The sequence below is a fragment of the Grammomys surdaster genome, unplaced genomic scaffold (assembly GCF_004785775.1).
Source record: "Grammomys surdaster isolate TR1022 unplaced genomic scaffold, NIH_TR_1.0 67, whole genome shotgun sequence".
Classification (NCBI taxonomy): Eukaryota; Metazoa; Chordata; class Mammalia; order Rodentia; family Muridae; genus Grammomys; species Grammomys surdaster.
The window spans coordinates 1,079,650-1,104,842 of record NW_021604569.1 but is presented as its reverse complement, the minus strand read 5'-3'; the positions used below and the strand labels follow the sequence as shown (position 1 = coordinate 1,104,842).

General features: G+C 41.5%; 1 protein-coding gene across 1 annotated transcript in view; it reads right to left on the bottom strand.

Moving 5' to 3' along the window:
• Eml6 (EMAP like 6) overlaps positions 1 to 25,193 on the bottom strand; it is a 254,969-nt gene that overhangs the window by 69,282 nt on the left and 160,494 nt on the right. The window contains exons 10-15 of the mRNA XM_028778693.1: positions 21,937 to 22,149; positions 17,757 to 17,924; positions 16,285 to 16,391; positions 12,300 to 12,418; positions 9,560 to 9,746; positions 8,998 to 9,103 (exon numbers count right to left, since the gene is read on the bottom strand). Coding sequence (XP_028634526.1) covers positions 8,998 to 9,103; positions 9,560 to 9,746; positions 12,300 to 12,418; positions 16,285 to 16,391; positions 17,757 to 17,924; positions 21,937 to 22,149 — 900 coding nt within the window. The remainder of the gene's footprint in view (positions 1 to 8,997; positions 9,104 to 9,559; positions 9,747 to 12,299; positions 12,419 to 16,284; positions 16,392 to 17,756; positions 17,925 to 21,936; positions 22,150 to 25,193) is intronic.

Here is a 25,193-nt window from a genome sequence, read left to right as displayed (position 1 = left end):
CTAAGGGTTTATCTATCTTGTTGATTTTCTCAAAAAAAAAAAAACCAGCTCCTGGTTTTGTTGATACTTTGTATAGTTCTTGTTGTTTCTACTTGGTTGATTTCAGTCCTGAGTTTGATTATTTCCTGCCATCTACTCCTCTTGGGTGTATTTGCTTCTTTTTGTTCTAGAGCTTTCAGGTGTGCTGTCAAGTTGCTAGTGTATGCTCTCTTGAGGCACTTAGAGCTATGAGTTTTCCTCTTAGCACTGCTTTCATTGTGTCCCATAAGTTTTGGTATGACGAGCCTTCATTTTCATTAAATTCTAAAAAGTCTTTAAGTTCTTTCTTTATTTCTTCCTTGACCAAGTTATCATCGAGGAGAGCATTGTTCAGCCTCCAGCCAACTAAATAACCCTATTAAAAATGGGGTTCAAAGCTTAACAAAGAATTCTCAACTAAGGAAACTTGAGTGGCTGAGAAACACCTAAAGAAATGTTCAACATCCTTAGTCATCAGGGAAATACACATCAAAACAACCCTGAGATTCCACCTCACACCAGTTAGAATGGATAAGATCAAAACCTCAGTAATAGCAGATACTGGTGAGGATGTGGAGAAAGAGGAACACTCCTCCATTGTTGGTGGGATTGCAAGATGGTATAACCATTCTGGAAATCAGTCTGGCGGTTCCTCAGAAAATTGGACATAGCATTACCTGAGGACCCAGCTATACCACTCCTGGGCATATACCCAGAAGATGCTCCAACATATAACAAGGACATATGCTCCACTATGTTCATAGCAGCCTTATTTATAATAGCCAGAAGCTGGAAAGAACCCAGATGCCCTTTAACAGAGGAATGGATACAGAAAATGTGGTACATTTACACAATGGAATGTTACTCAGCTATTAAAAACAGTGAATTCGAGAAATTCTTAGGCAATTGGATGGAACTAGAAAATATCATCCTGAGTCAGATAACCCAATCATAAAAGAACACACATGGTATCCACTCACTGATAATTGGATATTAGCCCAAAAGCTCACAATACCCAAGATTCAACTTACAGACCACACGAAGCTCATTAAGAAGGAAGACCAAAGTGTGGGTGCTTTGGTCCTTCTTAGAAGGAGTAACAAAATACTCATGGGAGCAAATATGGAGACAAAGCGTGGGACAGAAACTGAAGGAGGGGCCGTCTGGAGACTGTTCCACCTGGGTATCCATCCCATGTGCAGTCACCAAAGGTAGACACTGATGTGGATGCCAGGAAGTGCATGCTGACAGGAGCCTGGCATAGCTATCTCCTTAGAGGTCTGCCAGAGCCTGACATATACAGAGGCAGATGCTCATAGCTAACCATTGAACTGATCAAGGGGTTCCCAATGGAGGAGTTAGAGAGAAGACTGAAGGATCTGAAAGGGTTTGCGGCCCCATGGGGAGAGCAACAATATCAACCAACCAGAGATTCCAGGGTCTAAACCACTAGTCTGGGAGCACATAGGGAGGGACCCATGGCTCCAGCTGTATATGTAAGGGAGGATGGCCTTGTCAGGCATAGGTGGGAGAGGAGATCCTTGTTCCCATGAAGGTTGGATGCTGAATATGGGGGAATTCGAGGGTGGGGAGGTGGGAGTGGAGGCGTGAATGGGGACACATCCTCATAAAAGCAGGAGGACAGGGGATGGGATAGGGGGTTCCTGGGCAGAGGGGCGAAATGGGGAAAGGGGATAACATCTGAAATGTAAATAAGATATCCAATAAAAAAAAGATGTAAGGTAAGCAGACACCTCCTATTCACTACCCACACCATCACTCTTTCCTATTTCTTGGTATGTGAGCTAATGAACTCCAGTATTTGGCAATTTTATTTTTGGTGTTATTTTTCCCCCTTCTCCCTTCAGATCATAAATTCTTTTAAGGGCCAGAGTAAGCACATCCTGGTTTGTAACTCTACACTGAGCTGTGTTTGGGTACATGTTGGTAGTCTGGTGAAGGAGGATGGGGATGATAAAGATGGAATGTGCCCACGGGTAGTACAAATAGAAGGAGAGGAACTGTATTTTTACATGACTCCATTTAAACACTATCAGCGTCTTAGAAAACAGTGTACAAACATGCATGGATCTATGCTAAAGCTTAGGCTGTCAAGACTGCTGCCTCGATACGACAGTATGACCTGGGCATGTGAGCGTCCATACTTCTAAAGTGTCAGGTTTTAAAATTCCTGTCTTCTGAAGGAGCTCTATATGTAGACAGATAGATTTTTTTTTGGGGGGGGGAAGTTCTGGAGGTTCTTTTTTAGAGTTTCTCTGAGCCCCCCATCTCACTCTCACAGTTATATGACCGCTCTAGCCCAACAAAAGTGTATGCTTTTCTGGGATGGGAGTTTTCTTGAGGACTGCAGATATAAGCTATTTCTGTAAAATACACTATTTAGAAATAAAATTGGGGCCTGTTAATTTTTTCCCTAGTTTCCATTTTCCCTGTAGAGACTTGATCTTACCTTTAAAAATTTATTGTTTCCAACCCCCTAGTGGGTTAGTTCTTTTCTCCTGTCTTATAGTGTAAGTCCTCTTCAGTCCTTCTGGGCAAGTGTGTATTAATTATGGATGGTTGTAACAGTTCTAAGGCAGTTAATGTCAACAGCAAAGGGCAAATTAGAAAAAGAAAAAAAAAACGTATTCAGACAATTACAAGTCAGTCTTCCTACTCGGGACTCATTGAAGCGCACAGGTTTCCTTAGCAGACGTGGAAGTCCAGTCAGCTTCTGCTGTGTTCTAGAAATCAGCACCATTTCCTGAAATTTAAACACTGTGTGGCTGGCATTTAAGATACAAAATATTTATGAAGCTCAACTTTTCCTAATTGATTTTTCTCTGCCAGGTGGAAGCAATTTCATTGTACTGTCACAAAACAAAAGTGGCCCCCATTCTCTGTAGGAATGATAATAAATTCAAAGTAGCTGTTCAAGGGTCGCCCAGAGGGCTCAGGCAATGAAGGTGCTTGCCACCAAACCTGGAAACCCAAGGTCATCCCTAGGAGTTACAAGGTGAAAGGAGAAAGCTGACTCCCAAAACTTGTTCTTTGACCTCCACATATGTGCCATGGTATACACATGAGGACACAACTGTGATCTAAAAAGTGCTGCACAGCTGAATGAGAACACATGACTGCATTCCTTGCCAATGTTTGCAGACATGTCTTTGTTTCCTTCAGACCAGCAGTGAGAAGACATTGATTTATCCCCCATTGTGTAACTACTTCTGTGTTCTCTTGTCTTCACTCTGGCCTGCTTTATATATCCACAACAGCTTGTGTTTTAATAAAATAAAAAGTACTATTGGCTGGGCCCCATGAGACCCCCCACAAGGAGCTGAGACAGGTGACTGTGGGGCACACAACGGGGGCCTCCAACAACATAACTCATTGTGCCAAGAGTCCACCAAGTGGCTCCAGTCAGTTGTTCACATAATGTTGGCACCCTCGTTACACGGCAGAAGAAGGGGAGCTGAACAGCTGTGTGAACCAAGTCACTTACTTTGCAGAAGACACTTTTCTCTTTCACTACTTCCAGTTAATCTGTCATTCAGAGCCAGGCTCTCTGCTCATGGGAGCCTGTTCCATTTGGGGGCCTCTTGGTATCACTTGCCTCTCCACATTTAAACTGAAGGATGGGAGGGGCACCTGCATTTGTTGGTGGGTGCAGGGAGGAGGGAGTAAGCAAGCCCACAGGGTTCTACACAAGATGCTACACAGGTGGTCCACACCTGTCACTTTAGCAGTGAAAAGTAGGGAAAGAACTAAAGACCAAGAAGGGAACATTCCCAAGAGACCCATCAGCTGACACTCCCAGACTGAGAGCCAGGAGACCTGAGTTCTTACGGGATGTCATCAAACTACCAAACTACCTCAGTTCTTACTGAAGCTAGGCCTACAGTCACATCATTACAACACTGTGCTAGCCATAGAAATTAACCCCAAAATTTCTCCATATAGAGACCACAGGGATCAATCAACTTCCCCAGTCATTTGTAGGCAACCATTTGTGGTGCTGAACTACTTATAACAGATCTCAGTGAAAATCCATAACTAGTCCTCAGGTGTTCTCTGAAGCCACCAACTACACTCCTCTCTAGCCACTTAAAGACCAACACTATACTTAACCTCAAAGACAAAATGCACTTTCCTAGGGTTCTTCTTTAGTGGTTGTTATCTGGGAAATGGGGACAGTTAAAACTAAAATGCTCTTCTCACACAGAAGCACTTCACATCCGAGAACGCACAGAACAAGTTGTCTTGGCAACATAAAGCAGGCTGGTGTGAGAACAAGAAACATAACCATTCTATAACAAAAGGGCTTCTACTCATCTACCCCTGCCTCCGTTCTAACGGAAACTAAGACACTTCTTTAAACATGGGCGGGAGATGAAGATGGTTGACAGAATCATCTTCTGCACCTCCTCCTATAGAGTCTGGTTTCCTTACTCCATACGGTACTAGAAGGATTATTAAATTCTAGTTGTATTACTGTTTCCTTTATATGCTAGATACATTACATATTTTCATAGCAAACTGATGGTACACATTATCTTTACCTTATTTTTGTCTAACTTGAGAGATACTAATAGTTTACATGATTGATATTTTAAGGTACAATTTTTATAAAACACTGCAAACTGTTTGTTACACTTATTGAATCAATTTTCAATGTCACCAAAACCAAAGATATATGGGATTCTCATAATCCTATGAACTTCTAAGCTTTACTAACTTTATTTTACTGTTTTAATAAGGGCATTGCCAACCTTCTAAAGCAGTTACTTATGTTTCTTCCATAGAAATCAGTGTGAATGTTTCTCACAAAGAAAAGAAAATCTAGAAGTATATCTATGAGCTACAGCCCTCCTTTGCCTTTACCCGACCAAAGGACTCTAAGTCAGCACATCACAGAGACACCTGCACACCTCATGCTGGCTGCAGCTCTATGCACAGCAGCTATGGTACTAGCCTAGGTATCCAGGAACAGAGGGATAGATAAGAAAACTGTGGTTTATGAGTAAAATATAAGTTTTCAGCAATAATGAAAAATGTCTGCAGAAAACTGCATGGAACTGGATATGATCATAGACAGCAAGTTCAGCCAATTGCAAAAAGATAAATATTTTATCCCCTTTGTGGTTCTTAGATTTTATGGACACTTTCATGTACTTATATGTTATAATATATATTAAATGGAAACTGAGGTAAAATTGTCTAGGGGAACAAAGAGATGGACCTAAAAAGTGAGGATGAGGACTGGGGCAGGGAGAATATGTTTAGTACATAGTATTTATTATATATAATGTGTAAGAAAAATTTAAAATAAAGTGTCTTAAAATTATTATAAAGCAATATATGCTTATGGATGTGTGGGTAAATATCAAGGCAAAGGTGGTTCTACTTTTGAGTAGTAGGCTATGGGTTTAAAAGAAAAAAAAATGAGGAAATTCACAGGAGTCTTTGGGAAAGAGCCGTACAGGAACTAACAGTTTAGTTTCTTTCAGATCTTGCTATTTTGTCAAGGACACATAGCACACATTTTAAACATACACAGGACCCTTCCTGAAGCCCAAGGCTTTGCATGCACTGTGTGCTGAGGTGTAAGCTGAACATACAGCAGGCAGGTGTGCTGTTGAGTGATCTCTCCTTTACTGCATGTTTCTTGTCACCCAGGCCTACTGGCTTAAGAATAAACTGTCCGCCACTGTTTCTACTAATTCAATAATCTCAGGAGCTACTGAAAAAACTTTTAGAAATGCCATAGCAACTCATATTCATGTAGTTTGCAGTATATGAGAATCTGAAATTTAATAAAAGAAAATACTGCCTTATCTTGGAATTGCTAAGAAAGTAGACAATTTTCTCCCAAACATGATTTGCAATGTGAAGCAGAACAAAGCTCATTAAACAAAACCCTGTGTGTTCATTCATTTGTAACATACTTTAAAGTAGATTCTCTACCCACAGCACATATACTGTGGGAGAGAGAGCTGGGCTCTCCTCAACACCCAAATCCACAGTCTGTGCGGGATACAGAGATGCTGGCACAAATAATGACAGTGCATGGCCCCTGACAGATTCTGTGGAAGCTCTCAACAGTGAGCTGCAGGAGACACAAGAGGCACATTACCTCTGCCAGGCAGGATGGAGGAGAAGAAGCCTATCTTGCTCCTCAAGACTTGAATTGACACATGGGACCCTGAATAAAGCACACGAGCAGAAAGAGACAGGCACACTGCAGTTAGGAGTGAGGAAACATGACGGGCTAGTGGGTGAAATGCTGCCAAGAACAGCTAATGCCATCAACTTCCATCCAAGGGTACAACACTAAGTCAAGTAGCCCAAGGATATCTATGGTAGAGATGGCAACTGTACTTCCAGAAGACTCCAAAAATGAACAGGATGGACTGAGAGCAACATTAACACGTTCTTTAAAAAAGCCCAGCCCAGCATCACTGATTGACACATGTTCTCCTTATTCTCAACCTCTTCCTTTTCCTCTCTCTCTTTCCTCGTCTACTTCACCTTCCTCTGTTTCCTGGAGTGCTGACGCTGGTCAAGGGCTCTGTGAGTGAGGCATGGTCCCAGAGCATTAAAGCAGCATGACCAGGGGGAGAGAGGACAAGTGAGGGACAGACAGGGAGGGGCAAAAGGAAGAGACTGCAGTCTTAGAATCTAGTTACCACTATTGGGCATGTGAAACTCCTGAAGGCTACTTAGAAAAAAGACATTATACAATCAATTTTACTTTAAAAAACTTAGGATTGTCTTTTCTATTTACCAATTTATACAATGAAATGTTTTAAATTGTCTAGTTGGTAACATCTATAATACTTTTTTTAAAAAATGATTTCTTCATTGTATGTGTGTGGGTCTTTTGCCCCTATACATTTATGCACACCACGTGCATGCCTAGTGCCTGTGAAGGCCAGAAAAGGGTTGGATCCCATGGAACTGGAGTTACAGACAGAGCTATGAGCTGCCATGTAGGTGCTGAGAACTGAACCACAGTCCTCTAAAATAACAGCTAGTGCTCTTAACTCTGGAGCCATCTCTCTAGCTCCTGTGATAGACTTCCCTTACATAATTCTAGCGTCAAGCAAATTTACTCTAAAGACAGCACCATCTACAAGTAGGATTCTTATAGTGTTGAGTTCACAGTTTAATTGGGAAACTCTTTTTTCCAAATAGGAAATTTGTTTCCAATCAATTTTATAAAGTGGCACTTTGCAGATCTGTAGCTCTTTCTAGAACTAGCTCTTTCTAGTGTAAGTCAGAAGCAATGTGCCCCTACTTATTTGGAGACAAACTGTGGAACTGATCTTGTTTCTGTTTTCTAATTGGATCCCACACTATATTCCAGGCTGGCCTGGAACTCACTGTGTGGTGCTGGCTTGCTTCCTGTCCCTTCTTGCCTAGGCCTCATAATGACTGCAGTTAGAAGTGAAAATCAACATGTCTGGCTTAAACTCGATGTTCTTCATCACTGCAAGATGCTTGCAGTTAAGAGTTTCTGTAGCAACGGCTGTTCTTGATTTCAAATCACTCAAGCAGATGCAGAGCTTAATGTGAACTCCAGGTGATGACTTGGGAGAGTACTGAAACTTGAGAATATCACGAGTGAGGTAACCCAGACCTAGAAAGACATCCATGTAATGTACTCACTTATAACATGAGTTATAATTTATAGACATTAGCCATAAATTTCAGGATAACAAAGCTATAATCCACAGACCCAAAGAAGCTAAGTAATAAGGAAGGCCCCAGAAAGGATGTGTGATTCTCACTCAGAAGGGGAACAAAAATAGTCACAGAGGTGGATGGAGAGAGGAACTTGGTGGAGAAGGGGTGAAGAGGGTTACTGGTTGACAATCAGGTGCAGGAAGAGGGTGGGGTGGGAGAGGGCTGAGAGTGAGAATAGAAATTGGTGGGGGGCATTTCTGAGACTAGCTGGAGGCCTGGGACAGGGGAGGCCATGGCGAGTCTATGGGGGTGATCCTAGCAAGGGGTATGGAGACTGAAGTGGCCACCTCCTATAGCCACAGAACTTCCAATGGAGAGAGTAGGACATCAACCCACCCACAAAACCTTCAACCCCAAAACTGTGCTGCCTACCAGATGTGCAGGGATAAAGATGGAGCAGAGACTGAGGGAACAGCCAACCAATGAGTGTCCCAACTTGTGACCTCTCCCATGTGAGAGAGAATGATAATTCTGCTCTGCTTGCAGACAGGAGCCTAGCATAACTGTCCCCTGAAAGGCTTCATCCAGCAGCTGATGGAAACAGATGCAGAGTCCCACAGCTAAACATCAGGCGGAGCTCAGGGAGTCCTGTGGAAGAGCCGGGGCGTGGGGGGAGGATTGAGGGAGCCGGAGGGATCAAGGACACTACAAGAACCTGGGCCCAGGGGGTTTACAGAGACTGAGCCACCAACCAAAGAGATGCAGGGGCTGAACCTAGCCCCCTACATAATTGTAGCAGATGTGCAGCTTGGTCTTCACGTGGGTCTTTTAAGCAGTGGAGCGGGAGCTGCCTCAGTGTCTATTCCTTGCCTTTGGATCCTCTTCCCCTCTACCTGGACAGCCTGGTTGGGTCTTAGTGGGAAAGCATGTGCCTAGCTGGAACTAGATGTCCTAGGGTGAGATGGTACTCAAAGTGGGCTTCCCCTTCTCTGAGAAGTCAAGGGAGTAATGGTGGGAGGGGTTTGTAAAGGTAGGACTGGGAGGAGAGGAGGGGGGCTTCTGTTGGGATGTAAAGTTAGTAAAAAAAAAATTATTGAAAAAAAGTGATAAGGAAAGAATGTGCAAACTAAAGGCCACATTCTCTTGGTGAGGCATTCACATACAGCTTCCAGACTCATGGGAGGCTGCATGCAAAGAGCTTACCTCATTACAAACAGAACTCAAATGAGTAGGAGGCCTTTTGTTTGTTTTTAATCAGACTCATATATTATGATACTGGTGAGAGCTTACCTGAAAAATCCAGAGCACACACTCCTCTCTGATGGTACCCCTTCAATAATGACAAGCATTTTAGAGTCTGAGTGTCCCACACATGGACAGCAGGGTCTCTTCCAACCTACATAACAGGATGAATTGTTAATCATGCATTCACAGTGTTGAAAACAGCATGGCTTCTTAGGGTCAAGAACAACTCAGAAATAAAGCCACACACATTATCTGTAAGTAGGGAGATCCCTGGAAAGAACCTTGTCGGACCCAGTATTTTCCAGATGAAGAAACTAGCTTAAAGCTTCTAAGAGGCTCACTGTGGCCTCAAGTTGGGTTTTGGCAGATTCTTGTCCTGCACATGGCTTCCTGTTAGGGGACTTTCGAAGGCATCTCTCTAAGTGTATGCTTTGCTGTTATTCTGTCATGGCCTTTGCCCTGCCCCTGCCTTCTCAGTGCTCTCAGAACCTTCATGTCTTAGGTTTGTTCCTACCAAAGACATTTTTCCTATTTCAGGTAAACTGGATTAGAAACTAAATACCCTCTCCCTTTTGCTAGGTTCTGGTCATTGAGGAAAGACACATACCTGTCCAGTAGCCACATAGTCCTTCACCGGATGGATGGTCAGGCTGAGAATGTCATCATCATGCCCCAGGTAGAGCCTCTGGGTATGCTGTTGCCTGTTGTATACCACAGCAACCGCAGCAATGTGGTACACCACTTCTCCAGCTTGCGTGTAGAACAGATTGTTTCTACAGTCATAGCCTCTGTAACTGAAGCACAGGTCCAAGAGGCACAGCGGTTGAAGGAACAGCACATGAATAGAGCAGGAATTGTTGAGGCAAAGCAACTGTGTTGATGTGAAGTGTGTAAGTAAAGGCACGTGGAGACTGATTATTGTCATAGAATCTACTTCCAGACCTTCAACCTATCTGTGTTCTTTGCTAAAAGCAATCGTTGGTCACGAGTTCACAGGGCACACCTTCAGACCTAGCACTTTCGAAGAAGTGATAGAAAAATCAGAAAGTCATCCTCGGCTATGTAGCAATATTCAGGCCAGCCTGGGCTACATGAGACTCTGTTTCAAACCAAGCCAACAGATCAGCGATCCAATCCTTGTGACATGTAGAGAGCGAGGCTCTGCTCTGTCTCCATCTTCCACCTACTATGTGATTTGGGGGCATGGCACCTCCAGGGTGCCAAAAAACAATTCCAAATACAACTGAATAACTGGTTTTTCCCTTTTTCAAGAATAATTCCTTTTCCCCCTTCTCACTGGGTAGCTCTGTATGTCTTAGAACTTAACTCATAGACTGGCCTCAAATGTGCAGAGCTCTGCCTGCCTCTGCCTTCCGAGTAAGTGGTGGGATGAAATGTGAATAACTGGCGACTACATCTTCGCTATTGGACAGGGCATCATTTTGTAAACCTTGTGCTAAGTCTTTGTTCAATAGAACTAAACAGATACTGTATGGAAGAATATCAAGGAATTAGCATCTTTATGATATCAAAATAAAAATGTTATGTTTAGCCTATAACAGGAGAGTTTACAGAACTGGAAAACGTGGGCATTTTGTTCTCTGATGTTTATCTGTGGCAATCAATTCAATGCCTTCATCTTTTAAACATAACTGAAAAGTGGGACTAGACTGGGTGCTAAATTCTGCCACATTTTATCCATAAATAACATACATACATCTATCTGAACCGAGAAGCCTTATGGGCTAGGAAGATGGCTCCTTCAATCAGCATTTGTTGGTGAGGCCTGAGCCCCTCAGTTTGGGTTCCCAGCACCCATGTAAGAAGGAAGCTACGTGCTGTGGTCAGTGCTCACTGCTTAAACCCCAGCCATGGGCCACAGACACTGCCAGCCAGCCCAGCCATGGAGTAAACTTCAGGTGCAGTAAGAGACTCTGCCTCAAAAATAATATGGAGCAGCAGTTCTCAGCCTGTGGGCTGCGACCCCTTAGGGAGACCTCTAGCTTCAAAAATATTCTCGTCACGAGTCCTAAAAGTAGCAAAATTACAGCTATGAAGTGACAATGAAATAATTTTATGGCTGAGTTCACCACAACTTGAGGAACCGTATTAAGGGGTTGCAGCATAGGAAGGTTGAGAGCCACAGATGTGGACAACACCTGGGGGAGACAGCTGATGATGCTCTCTGACCTACACACATATACGTTATCTTACTAAAATAATGTCCAAATAAAGTTTTCTGTCCTTAACAATTAAATACATCAATATGTAGTATAAATATTTGATTTGCTCAGCTTTCCAGTAATAACAGAATTTAAAAATTAACAGTAGTACTGTCCAACAGAAATATGTGAGCCAAATAGCTAACAGCATTTTCTCATTGCATAGCATGAAGGAAACTGAGGCAGGAGAATTCTACAAGTTTGAGGCTAGCCTGAGCTACAGAGTAAGCCTTTGCCTCAAAAAAAAAAATTAACCTGTTTTGAGAACCTGTAATTCATTGCATTTAAATCACCGTAACAGCATGGACGAGCATTTTGGTGAGATAGTCTGCTGTTTTTCTGCCACATCTTTAAAACTGAAGTTTGTTTTACATGCTGAGCACGGCTCATTTCAGACAAGCCATGTTGTCTTAGATTATTTCCTTTTTACATTTTAGTTAGTATTTGCATGTACATGTACACATTTGCACATGTGTACTGTGAGCATGTATGTGCCCTACTGAGCACTGGTTTCCATGTTTAGACTTCATTTTCTTGTAGATGGTATGATACAGTACCTGAAGACTTTCACAACATATATTAAGCATAATTTATGGGATAACTATAATGGATATAAAAGTTTACATAAAACATGAATGATGGAAAGTAGCATCGTAATAGAAATAGTTATCCTTGTGCTTTCAAAGTTGATAACAGTAAAAATAAGCACAGTATTTGGATTCTATTGGCTACATTGAAATGACTGAGGTATTTACACTGTAACAGATACATTTTCATTCTTCTCGGCCACTTAAGCTGATAGTGAAAATACACAGGTGTCTTGTGCACGTGAAAAAAATATCTGAAGACATCCTTGTCCTTGGGTAGATCCAGGAAAACACAGCCCAGGGTTGGAGGGGTGGGCTGTGTGGACATGGTGATGGCAAGGTCCTGAGAACCGTGTCAAACACGTGCTGCCCAGGAAAGTTGGACAGAGCCAGCTGAGGCCTCAGTGAGGGGATGGGTACAACCTGGAGAGGGGGGCATTTTAAAGAAGGATCTTTTGGGGCTGTAGTAAGACTGACTGATGACAAGCTTGGCAGAGACAGAGGAAGAAACTCAGGGTCCCCAGGGCCAGCTACCTACCCATGTATGAACTGCAGTTTCAGGCTGTCCTCGGGAGCCTTCTCCCTCTTCAGGAATGGCACTGCGTGGTTTTTCTCTTTACTTTGTTGCTTTAGCTGAGGTAGATCTTCTTTGTAAACCTACAAGTACAATAGAAATCTTTAGCCAGTTCCCCTCCTCAGGCTTCTAAACAGAGTCTTGGCACTGCTTCGCTACAATGTGGGTTTTATGTAACATAAGACCAATATCATTTCCCCTAACAGAGCAAAACTAACATGAAATCTTTCAAATACCTGAGATGTAAAATAATTTCTTCTCCCCACCCTTGATTGACACTGCTTCCTTAAGTAATTATATTCAGAAAATAAATGAAGTTGATGTTTTAGTAAATAAGAAAGAAAACAAATTATTAATTAAATATATTTAACTCCATAGGGCAAGGCATTTTTTATGACTCCGATGTTTGTAAAACGGGAGCTTTCTCAGTCATTTTCTCTCTGGAATTTTTCTTTGTAGTTTTTTTTTTTTGCTTTTTTTTTAATTGGACGTTTTGTTTACATTTCATATGTTGTCCCCTTACCCCATCCCCCACCCACCCAGGAACCCCCTATCCCCCCACCCCTCCTCCTTCTTCTCTGCGGATGTAACCCCTACCTACCCCCCCCACTCCACCTTCCCACCCTCAAAATTCCCACCCCCTGGGGCGTCCAGCCTTCATGAGGTCAAGGATCTCTTCTTTCACCTATGCCCAGCAGGGCCCTCCACTCTTACTATTCAGCTGAAGCCCTGGATCCCTCCCTAAGTGCTCCCAGGCTGGTGGCTGAGACCCTGGGAGCTATGGTTGGTTGGTATTGTTGCTCTCCTCATGGGGCCACAAACCCTTTCAGCTCCAATGGCCTTCACTCTAACTCCTCCATTGGGAACCCCATTATCAGTTCAATGGCTAGTTGTGAGCATCTGCCTCTGAATATGTCAGACTCTTGAAGGCCTCTGAGGAGACATCCATATCAGGCTCTTATCAGCATGCACTTCCTGACTTCCACATCAGCATCTACCTTTGGTGACTGCACATGGGATGGATACTCAGGTGGAGTGGTCTTCAGACTCTTTGTAGTTTTTTATCTTTCCTGGCTTCATGAATTTTGCAGATCCGAGTCTGAAATACTCTACAGGTTCAACCAAGACTCAAGGACTGCTGTTAAAAGAGTATTTTCTACAGTTTAAATGTACATGAAAAATTAAATCTGTTATTTACCTTTTTCATGTTTGATTCTCAAAAAATACTTTAACTATGTTTTAAAAAAACCAATTTATTAGTAATTTCTCATCTTCAGGAAAGAAACTTTTCATCTTGAAGTAGAATGAGATAGGAAAAGATCAATTATTAGATACTGATTTATTGATCACTTAAGTACTGCCTGTACTGCACATTTGTGAAGTGTGACTTTACTTGCTACCTGGAACAGAATGACCTGGAGGAACAGCTGAGATCATAGGCCTTTAACATGCTGACGGCTGAGTTCGCTTCTGTTAAATTTCGATTGTTTGCCTGCCCCACCGTGTGGTTTTAGGATATAACTGAGACTATAAACTGGACCCAGTATCAAAGCTGTCCTGGTCTCAGTCCACTAGCACTTGTGTCAGACAGAAAAATTCCTACAACAATTTGATCAACTATATTACTGAAAAATGAGGCAGTATAGCCTTTTAGGACACGGCCTAAGCCTCCAAAAAGGAAGCAGAAATGATTTCATCTGTCTTAGACGTAGTAAACCGCCCTTCTCAGTCTAAAGATAATTATTCATCTGAATGCATGATTCTTTTTTACCAGGCATCAACTATTTATCTCAGAGCACTGAATTCTGGGACATTTCTACTGCTTAGATCATCATATGTTATAGCATCATGGGCCTCAATTTCCCATATGTAGAACAGAATAAAAGTCTCTCCTCAGGAGTAACTTAAATCAATGTATGTAGAAACACTGAAAAATAAGTCACAGATAATAAGCAAGCCCAAGGCCCGAATTTCACTGGCATGCCGTGCCACTGTTTCCTAGCAACATTAAATAAAAGCCCTCCAACAAAAAAGTGGCACCGTCCAGAGCTTAGGCTCTCTGCTTAAGCATCCTTTCTCCTGGGCGTGCTGCTTAGTGTTTGTGTAATACTCTCGCTGTTAGTTTTCTTCCAAATCTTTTTTTGTGCTTTATACTGCGTGATACATTTACCGGTTCACAAAGTGATCTAATTATGAGGTTGATCTGAATGGTCAGCTGCACTGTCTTTATACTAATCAGACTTTCTCAACATGGAATTAGAAAGAAATGAATATAGTAAGAAAAGCAGTAAATTCAGTGCTTTTATGGAGTCACGTTAGAAGTGCATAGAGAGAAGTCCAGGTCAGCATTATCTTAAAACAGCAGCCACATGGAAGTGGGCAAGCCACTGAACTAACCCGCCTGGATTTGGATCAGCCATGCGAAGACAGTTGCTGTGTAGTAGCAGTCATAGGCCTATCTGGTACATCTCCCTGGGTAACACTGACAGTTATGTATCTGGGACCTGCCTGTTATCTTATTCATTCCATTTTCATGTGTAGAATGTGTTTCACCTATAAACACATATTACTTATACAAATACTTCTACTTTAAAAAAAAAACTTTATTTATTTTATGTATATGAGTACACTGTAGCTGTCTTCAGACACACCAGAAGAGGGCATTGGACCCCATTATAGATGGTTGTGAGCTACCATGTGGTTGCTGGGAATTAAACTCAGGACCCTTGGAAGAACAGCCAGTGCTCTTAAACTCTGAGCCATCTCTCCAGCCCCAATACCTCTACATTTTATCGGATAAAATACTATTCCTATACAAAGGAAAGAAGAATTGAATCCAGCAATTATCATCCTGATATGGTACTATGTCAAGATTCCTTTGAAGCATTACTTTAACAGTCCTTTCTTCCTGTTAAAATGATATTAACTTTTGTGGAAGAAAAACTGGATTCAATTAACCAATTTTTATACCGGAAGTAAGTTTTTACTGGAGACACTGTAATTGGGTTTATTTTAAATAAATAGATAATGGCTGTCTAAGTTAAGCAAGAAATGAAGATAACAGCTCTTATGCAGAATACCATTCTTGAAGAATACCCATCCGACAAATAGACATTGTTATGATTTGCTAAGAAAATGAGAAAAACTTGCACTTTACATGCATTTTTCTTTGCAAAATAATAATTATGTAAGTATGCATACAATACAGTTTCATATGAATTAAAAGACTCAAATGTTCAGGATTTCTCTTGACAAGTTTGAAACTCCCATACACTTAATTAAAAAATTAATTTTTGTTTGTTTTTCTTTTTCTTCCTTCTATTATTCTCTCTCTTTTTCTATTTCTTTCTTTCTCTCTTTCCCTCCCTCCCTTCCTCCCTTCCTTCCTTCCTTCCTTCCTTCCTTCCTTCCTTCCTTCCTTCCTTTGAGACAGAGTTTCTCTGTGTAACAGCCCTGGCAGTTCTGGAACTCACTATAAATAGACCAAGCAAGTCTCAAATCCACCGAGATCTGCCTGCCTCTGCCTCTGGACTCCTAGGATTGTGCCACCATTGCCTAGCTAAAAAATTAATTTAATGTGTAAAAGTGTTTTACTTGCAAGCATGTTTGCGCATTCCATGTACGACTGGCACCTGCTGAGCAGGAGAAGATACTGGATCACCTGGAACTGGAGTTAGAGATGGATATAAGTCACTATGTGGGTGCAGGGAGTTGAACCCAGGTCTTATGGAAAAGTAGCCACTGTTCTTATCCACTGAGCCATGTCTCCAGCCCTTCACTTAAATACTTAATAGTATGATAAATGTCATTGTTAACCTGCATCCAAAAGCAAGATATGAACATTTTTTAAAATTATTGTTGCGTTTTTGTTCTGTTCTTCTGCTCTATCTGTTTCTAGGGCAGTGTTAAAGTGCAATGGGGTCCAAGTTTTTATTGTCTCTTTACTGACCTGGCGATCGTAATTGATCTGAGTTTCTTGCTCGATATCAGAGTCCAGTTCTGGAACATCAGAGAAGTCTGAATCAGATTCTTCACTGTAGGAGTCGGCACCACCTGCTGCAGAGACAGAACCCATTAGAACAGAAAATAGTGAGATGTTAAAGATCACAAAGGCACTTCAAGTAGTTTTTCAAGTAGGTTTTTTTTCTTAAACCCTAGCAAAGTAAAAAGCTTCTGTCATAGTTTTCATTTAATTTAGGCCTGGAAACTGATATGTAGCTAGGAATAACCTTGACTTCCAGGGCCCAGCCCCAGGGATGACCTCCACCTCTGGAACCTAGCCCCAGGAATAACCTTGACATCCAGAGCCTAGCCCTAGTTAATGATCTTGAACTCCCAAGGCTAGCCCCAGGAATGACCTTGAATTCCCAAGGCTAGCCCAACTTCTCAAGTGCTGGCACTACAGGCATGTGTCACCATATCTGGCTCCCTTTTCTTTTCTCTTCTTTTCTTTTCTCTCTCTTTTTTTTAAAATTAGATAGTATGATTTCTAGATTTTAAATCTTACTTTGTAAAATCAGAAAGTATAGGATTTACCAAAGACAAAGGTAAGGCTAAAGAAAACTCCAAGCACTTATTACCATCACGAAAATCTTTATTTTTAAGCATCCCCACCAAGCTCTAAAGGCTGTCCTGGTCAAGTCCCTACAGAATCATATGGGTGAGCACACTGACTCATATCACTGTAAATTTCCTTCGGCTTCTCCCCATGGACACCTCAAATAGATATAAATAAAAAGACCATGGAGGTGGATCCCCTGGTTTCATGTGGCAGGCTATGTGTTATTCCCTTATCTTGTACCTTGAAGTTCCCTATCACCTCATACACTGGCTGAGCAGGCCACTGCCTCGTCTCCCTGAGGGCTGAAGTGTGTGCTTTCACCTTATCCCCAAAAGCCACTTTTCCAGTGTTAAGCCTTCAATTGATAGACTGAGCTTTGTTTAAGCAAAACCCTTCAATGAACATTCCTTAACCGACCTATGATAATCTCCAAAATTTTTTCCTTTCTCTTTACATTTATTTTATGTGTATGAGTGTGTTGCCTGCATGCGTATTTGTATATTATATGCATGCCTGGTGCCTTTGGAGGCCAGAAGAGGGTGTCAGATTTCCTGGAGCTGGTGACAGGAATGGTCTTGAGCCACCATGTGGGTGCTGGGAACGGAAACCTGGTCTGCAAGAGCAACAAGTGCTCATACCTACTGAGCACCTCAGAAGAGTTTCTTTACACACACACACACACACACACACACACACACACACACACACACATATATATATATATATATATATATATATATATATATGTAAGGATTTTTAAAAAGCACCTTATCTCTTTAGCTCCAGAGCAGGTACTAGGAATATTCTTTGAAATGATTTCTGACAAAGGAAGACATTGAAAAGTTCTGACTATTGTTTACCCTGGGGTGTGGTTTCCAACGTGCCACTGCTGACTGCCTCTGGGATAAATCTCCACTGGAAAACAGAGTGATCGGCTCCTCCTGTGCTCAACACCCACTGGAAATCATGAGACCAACGGACATTTGTGACATGTGCAGAGTGGCCCACATACTTTCGAAATTTGGCTCCTGAAACGGTATTTTGAAATTAATTATGTTTTTTAAATCATTATTTTAAAAAGCAATCACATTCCTCTCCACATCAAGTAAAAATTTTCAATATACCAGAAGCAGTTCCAGTCTTACACATTACAATAAGGAGTCACGTAACCCCAAAACACTTCAGTTATTCCTTTATGCATTGGTATATGCATTAGTCTGAAGATGTGTCTTTCAAATTCAAGCTCTACAGCTAAATGATCAGTTAAACCTATTCTAACTAATGCTCACAGCTTCAATGTTTCTAAAAAAACAAATGTAAGAATTAATATCTTACTCATTCTTAAAGCAGGCAGTTCCTATAAATTAAATAAAACATTCCTCCTATATCTCTATAGATCCTGAAATACGGGGCTAGCTTTTTCTTTCCACAGAGATCACTTAACCTGTCTCTTCAGTGGATTATGAAGATGACCAAAAATAAATAAAATAAATAAAATAAATAAAATAAATTAGTAGAATTCATCAGGTAGTGGTTGCACACACCTTTAATCCCAGCATTCAGAAGGCAGAAGCAGGTGGATCTCTGAGTTTGAGGCCAGTATGGTCTACAATACAAGTTCCAGGACAGCCTGGCTATACAGAGAAACTCTGTCTTGAAAAACAAAAATGAAGACTAAATTAGTAGAATTCAAACCAAAGTAGCAAAAGTAAGTTTGTGATGTCAAAGAAGCAGAAGTCATCATAGATTCCTTCTTGGTGTCTCTCTTGGGCCATACCATGTCCTAAGGACACACAAATAGTCTGTGGAGCGTTTTAGAGCAAGAAACTGGGGCCTCCAGTGGAAAGTCACATCTGTGAAATGAAACAGATCTTCTGGTCTTGGTCCTAGTCTCCAGACGACTATAAGTCATGGCAGAGACCTTGAACTAGAACCACCCAGTAGGATGCTCAGTAATTCCCCACCCCCATCCCATTTCTACCTCAGCCTCCTCCTCTACAAATGCCTGTGAGATCATTTCCCATATTAGCTTCTAAACTAGGAGGTAGAGTTACTATTCAACAATAGATAAGCAATACACGCCCAGTAGCCTGGAACCATTGTCACCGATAATTAAGCCCTTACTGCTTTGACCCTATTTTCTCCCATCTCCCCTCCATCTCTGCTTCAGACCCCTTTGCAGTTCCTCAAGCCTGCCAAAGCGCTCTCTGTCTCCAAGTCTTGTATTTGCTGCAGTTTCCTTGTGATGCTCTTTCCTAGGATATCTGGATGTCGGCTTCTCTCATCCTGCAGGTGTCTAATCTATGAAACCCAACAGTGGAAGCAGCGCTATGCTGCTCTGTACAGCATTCTCCTCTTCGTTTTTCCTGACAGCATGTCTGACCATCAGACATATTGCTGTAGTTCCATATCCACTGTGTTCACTCCGTGGAACAGTTTCCACGGCAGCGGGGACTTGTGCTGATGTACTGAAGCACTTTCATACTCTAGCCCAGCAGTGAACACATATTTGTCCAGTAGGCTGAGGCATATCCTCTGCCAAAGCTTTTCTGGGGAGAAGCAGTGACTGTACGAGATTTCCCTTTGGATATCTGTCCAAGGAGGGCTTGCGTCTCAGCCGTCAGCTCTTCTCTACTGACCTCTTCCATGGCTTAAAAATCTTTCCATTTGCATCTGACTAGCAAGTGTTTATTGCTAACCTTGGGAGCTCCCTGGAGGGACAAGAGTCAGATCTGTTTCAGTGTCTAACGGGCACCTCAACACTTGGGTGAAGCAGACTGCAGGGCTCGCCAGCCATTCCTCCCTTACCCCCTACAAAAGCACCTTTTCCTTCTCTCATTTCCTGTTACACTGATACTTTCAATCTGGCTGCTCAGGCCCGAAACTCAGGAGATATTCTCAATGATTCTGTTTTTTTTTCACCTCCCTCTAGTCCTAACCCTGTCTAGCAACAAAACTTTCAGCTGTAATTAAACCAGTCACCTCTTGATACCTATTCTAGACACAGCATCCCTCAGATGAATGCTTAAAAAAAACCTGTTTCATACAATAATAAAGCAATCCTTCAAAGACTTAAACTGGCTATGTAACTTCCTAATTTACAACAGTTTGCCATTGCATGGGAAGTCACACACAGGATTCAATCTACATGGCATCAGGAAAAATTGTCTTACTTCTTCTAAAGGATTTGAAAACTATTGATATGAGAAAAACAAATTGCTTAGGCTATGTATAAATATAAATTCAGTGATTTTCAACTGTAGAACACTTATATATAATTTCTGCACAATAGAATATATAGATACATGTAATTCCAAATGTGTCAGATTGGCTTGGTTGTGAGGTCTGTTTGCTCACAGTAGAAAATTATAAGCTTGCTTGGTCCTCCACGCTGGTTCATAGTCATCAGCCTCTGCTCAGGTTTGTCTTTCTACAGGCTCAGCAACTAAAACCATTTGATAATGGTGTCTGGAGTTGTAAGTTTTATCAGTTTTTATTTGTACCAAGACTCCCACATATCCTTATTAACTTTTCCTGGTAGTTTTGGCACAAAAGCTTGAAGGGCACAGGCAAAATTGCAAGATTTATGAACTGTGCCACACAAGGTAGGATTTGGGTTGCTCTGAGGACCTTGATACTTGAGTAAGTGGCTGAGGAAGCCTCCACCGCTCTCCTCATGCTCACCCTGCGGGCTCCTTGTCCTCATTCATTCTGTTGCCTGCTGTGCGTCTCCCCACAGGGTTATGATTTACTCATGGGTATTTAATTTTGTCAGCACTATTCACATCATCTCCAGCTCCCATAACAGACCCTCACACACATCTCTGTTTCTGAGATCTGGAGATACAGAGAAGACACCAACTCTCACTGACTCCATGTTATTCCTGAGTCCTGACACTGGAGACCAGTAAGTTGCTTCTAACCTCATCCATGATCTTCCTTAATTCTGAATTCCCAGATACTTTCTAACATAACTTCTTCTCAAATGCACATTAATTTAAACAAGTTATGCCCTATTACCCACAAGGTCCACTAGGAAGGATGGGGAGGTCCTGAATTTGGCACACTGGCCTTTTTGTGCTTCAAGCACTTTGAGCTGATGTCCATTCTGTCCAGTTCGAGTCATGGTGGTTTCATGATGCATTTTGTGTCTCATGTTGTCCTGTAACTGTCACTGCTTCAAAACTGCCAGATAGCTGAGAAGTACTTTCTGATTGCACCATTCATCCCCTTCCCTGTTTGTCTTAAAAAACCGTTCAAGTGAAAAGTTTTCAGGCAGCAACACACCCCTGCTGACCACTCTGCTAAGATCCAGTTTTCTGGGCACAGTTCATTGTTAGACGGCAACAATCATAGTCTTCAAAGCTTACAATGCTTCCAAAGGAGTGCAAAACACAGAAAGCTGTTTTCAATCTAATTTCTGTTTTGTTTCTTTTTTTAAATCACTTAATACAGTCTTGAAAGAGTAGTCCTGGGACAAGGGGTCCATAGTTGTAGCTTAATCATATTTAAGAAGGATTACTTTTGTTTTCATGTATAGAAATTAAATTATAGCCAGGTGATGGTGTCACACGCCTTTAGTCCCAGTAATCATAAGACAGAGGCAGGCAGATGTCTGAGGTTGAGGCCAGCCTGGTCTACAGAGCAAATGTCAGGACAGTCAGGGCTCCATAAAGAAACCCTCTCTTGAAAAATAAAAATACAAACAAACAAAAAGTTAAATTATAATATTTTAAAGGAATAAAAACCTCAATATAAATCATGAATATTTCTTCCCATAAACATAAGTAACCTGTTTGGAAATGTGAAATACAGGTGTGGAAGTCTCATGATATTAACTCTTAACAAATTCTCACTTAAATTTGCAAAACCATATAGAACAGCAAAAGTAGAGGACTTAGCAGCATGTTCTATATAAAACAGGTGAAGAATAAATGCAGACACGAGAAAATGACCTGTCTGGGGAAAAGGTAAGAAAATCTACCTAACTAAGCAGCATCGAGTGTCCAGGGAGTGTCTTCACCCACTCAGACAGCTTACCTTTCTTGAGACAAGGAAATTTGAACAATTTGACCAGTCCAAAATCATCTCCAGACACCAACACTGAACTGTTATAATTGGCGTCCACTGAATTGATGTCAATAACCTCAGTGTATTTGGGCCAAATTCCACTCACTTCAGGGCCTCTCACACATGTCCAGGAGGCCCAGGGAATCCCCTTGATTTCTTCTTTACTTGTTAAAGGCTTCCCTGCTGAAATAGTCAATATAATGTTACATTTACATGTGAAGTATATTCTAATATATTTTAATCATTTTTCCTTTCTTAGTGTCTGAAACCTTCATTAGATATATACATCAGAGGAACTGCAAGTTCTGATCTCTTCACTCAGTTAGTTACTTTTTTTGTAAAGAATTTAAAGAAAACATCAGCTCAAAATTTAGAGGCGAAAAAGAACAGGAAATTATTATTGCTAAATGTAATAACTCAAACTATTGATACCTCCTTGGCCTTAATTTCCAAGGTACAGGTGCACTACAGTGTACTTGTATTTGTGTGACTTCATTAAGTTACATGTTGTCAACACTGAGCCACCAACATGTTGCTAGGCTTTTAAAACCTTGGCCAAGCTTACCTTAAACGTTTTCATAGTTTATTGGTGTGGGTTATATGCATTCTCAAGACTGACAGAAGACAACTGGCAGGACTTGATACCCTCCTTCTACTGTGTGGGTTCTAGGGACTGAGGTCTCAGCAGAAAGTGCTACTTTGCCTTAATTAATAGCCTTAAAGGCTATAAATGGAGTTTGAAAATTTTTATCTTTATTTTTAAGATTTAAATGATACACATAATGTTCACGTATGTGCATGTAAGTGCAATGGCCACGGGCCAGAGGTATCAGACAGCAGACCTGGAGTAAAGGTATCAGCCATTTGTCAGTGCTGGGAATCAAACTCACGTCTTCTACCAGATCATAAGTTCTCTTAATCACCGGACCATCTCCCCAGCCCCTTACAAGTGATTTTTGCCTTAAACAAAAATTTTGGCTCTACAATTTTCAAGTGGATTTTATTTTTTAAGTCCTAGTCACTGAATCCACAGGGTTACAGTGAGCTAAGTGGATCTGGTTGTGGAATAACCGTCCTAACGGTGGCTGTGGGCTGGCTGCGCCCAGACACATAGCTCAGTTCCCATTTCTGCCAGCAGATTAGTGAGGTCCACAGATGGCCCCCCAAAAAAACAAGCCACAAAAGCAAACGAGTGGAAATATTTAACTAGATGAACTAGATGCCATTTTAAAATTCAAAATCAATACAATTAAGCATATATCCTCATAAAGAACGGAGGAGCAGATACCTTTTCAAAATGACACTCCAAAATTCTGAACTATATCCAAAATTTCTGGACTGTCTATTCTCAAAGAATGCATTTAAATGACCACAGACTCAGAGAGGGTATAGTTGGCGCATTATCTGTGACCAGCTCCTGCTCAAGGGATTGCATCCCAGGAAGTGACTCAGAAGAGAAAGCGATCTCACTGCTGCAGGCTACAGAGGCAACAGAAGCTGCACCGCCTGGGCCAGTAAATACACTGGAAATAAGCCAAGTACCCATAACAGAGTGATAGCGTGAACTTCAGCCTCATCCCTGAGCAGGATGTGATTTTGTTCCAACTGACAAGTGTGCTCCAGATGTTCCCACACATGAAAAAGCCAAGTATGAAGTACATGCCAGACCAGGGCTCTGCCAGTCACCCACACCTTATCCTGTCTAATATTTTGCTTTGTGGCAGAGCCTCAGTAGACTGCTAAAACAGATCCCAGACATTGACTCCTTCTGCCTCAGCCTCCCAAATAAGTAATACTTCAATAAAAATTTCAAGACAATATATAATTATTGGAAGTTGAGATTTATGTTTTCTTTATTCTTTTCTTTAAAAAAATCATTAAAGAAGCCAACATAATCATGATCAGAGCAGCTTTGTCTAGCAGCGGACGGGAGCTGATTCAGAAACACACAGCTAAGCCCTGGGTGGAGCTTGGGAAATCCTGCTAAAGAGGACGAGGAGGATTGTAGAAGCCAGAAGGGTCAAGGACACCACAAGAAAACCTACAAAATCAACTCACCAGGAATGCAGGGGCTCACAGAGACTGAGCTGACAATCAGGGAGCCTGTATGGGTCTAATCTAGATTCTCTGTACATATTGTGTAGCTTAGTGTTCTTGTGGGACACCTAACAGTTCAAACAGGGACTATCTGTGACTCTTCTGTGACCCTTTTTCTCCTACTGGGCTGTCTCTTCCAGCCTCAACATGAGGGGAGGTGCCTGGTCTTACTGCAACCTGATATACTATGTCTGGTTGATATCCCTGGAGGCCTGTTGTTTTCTGAAGGGAAATGGAAGAAGAGTGGATTGGGGAGAGGGTAGGTAGTTGGCAGGCATGGTATGTGTGTGAGAAGCATAGATAACTAGTGATTTAAAATTATTAAAGATTATGATATGGTCATCATTATGTTGTGTGTGACATTTTAGTCTTACAAACTAAATGTCACTAGATTTCTGTTACATAAGACAGGTGAATCTCATAAAAGTTGCAAGGTGAACACAAATAAAAACTGTGCTTACTGGGATTTTACAAAGCTACATTTCACCAGATAATAAGACTCTGGTAATCAGACCTGGGTCTAACTCACTCACAGCCACTGAGAACTACAATCCTCACAGGTCTGAGGCCTCAGCCCTTGTCTAAAGGCTCTAAGCTGATCCCAGAGACAGTCTCAAGTTCTCTGTGGTTCCACAGACCATCCTGTTCCTGTTGGACCTTGGCAGAAACTCATTTGCCTAATGGTCACATATCTAATGTGTGTGACAGAAAAGAAAATGAGAAAGAAACACTTTAGGAATGAAAAATTTTAACTTTTAAAGGGGCATATAAATTTTATAAATGTATAGTATAAATTGCAAACATTAAAATAAAGATGAGGTAATATTTCTTTGGATTACAAAGGTGAATGCAAAAAACTTAACCATGAAGACTGCTTGGTAGTCATATGCTACTGTCTAGCAGACTGCACAGGGCATACACACAACTCGTATTCCTTTGTCTTAATCTCTGTTGCAGACATGCACGTGCAAGACACTAATAGAAATAGCATGAACATTTTGTACAGTGGCCATTCAGTTATTTGCTCTTTGAGAAAGTTGTCAATGAACAATGTAAGTGGCAAAGCAGGAAGGCAATGGAGGAAAGAGAAGGACAGAAAGCAAAAGGCTGGACAGACTGAAGCAGCCACA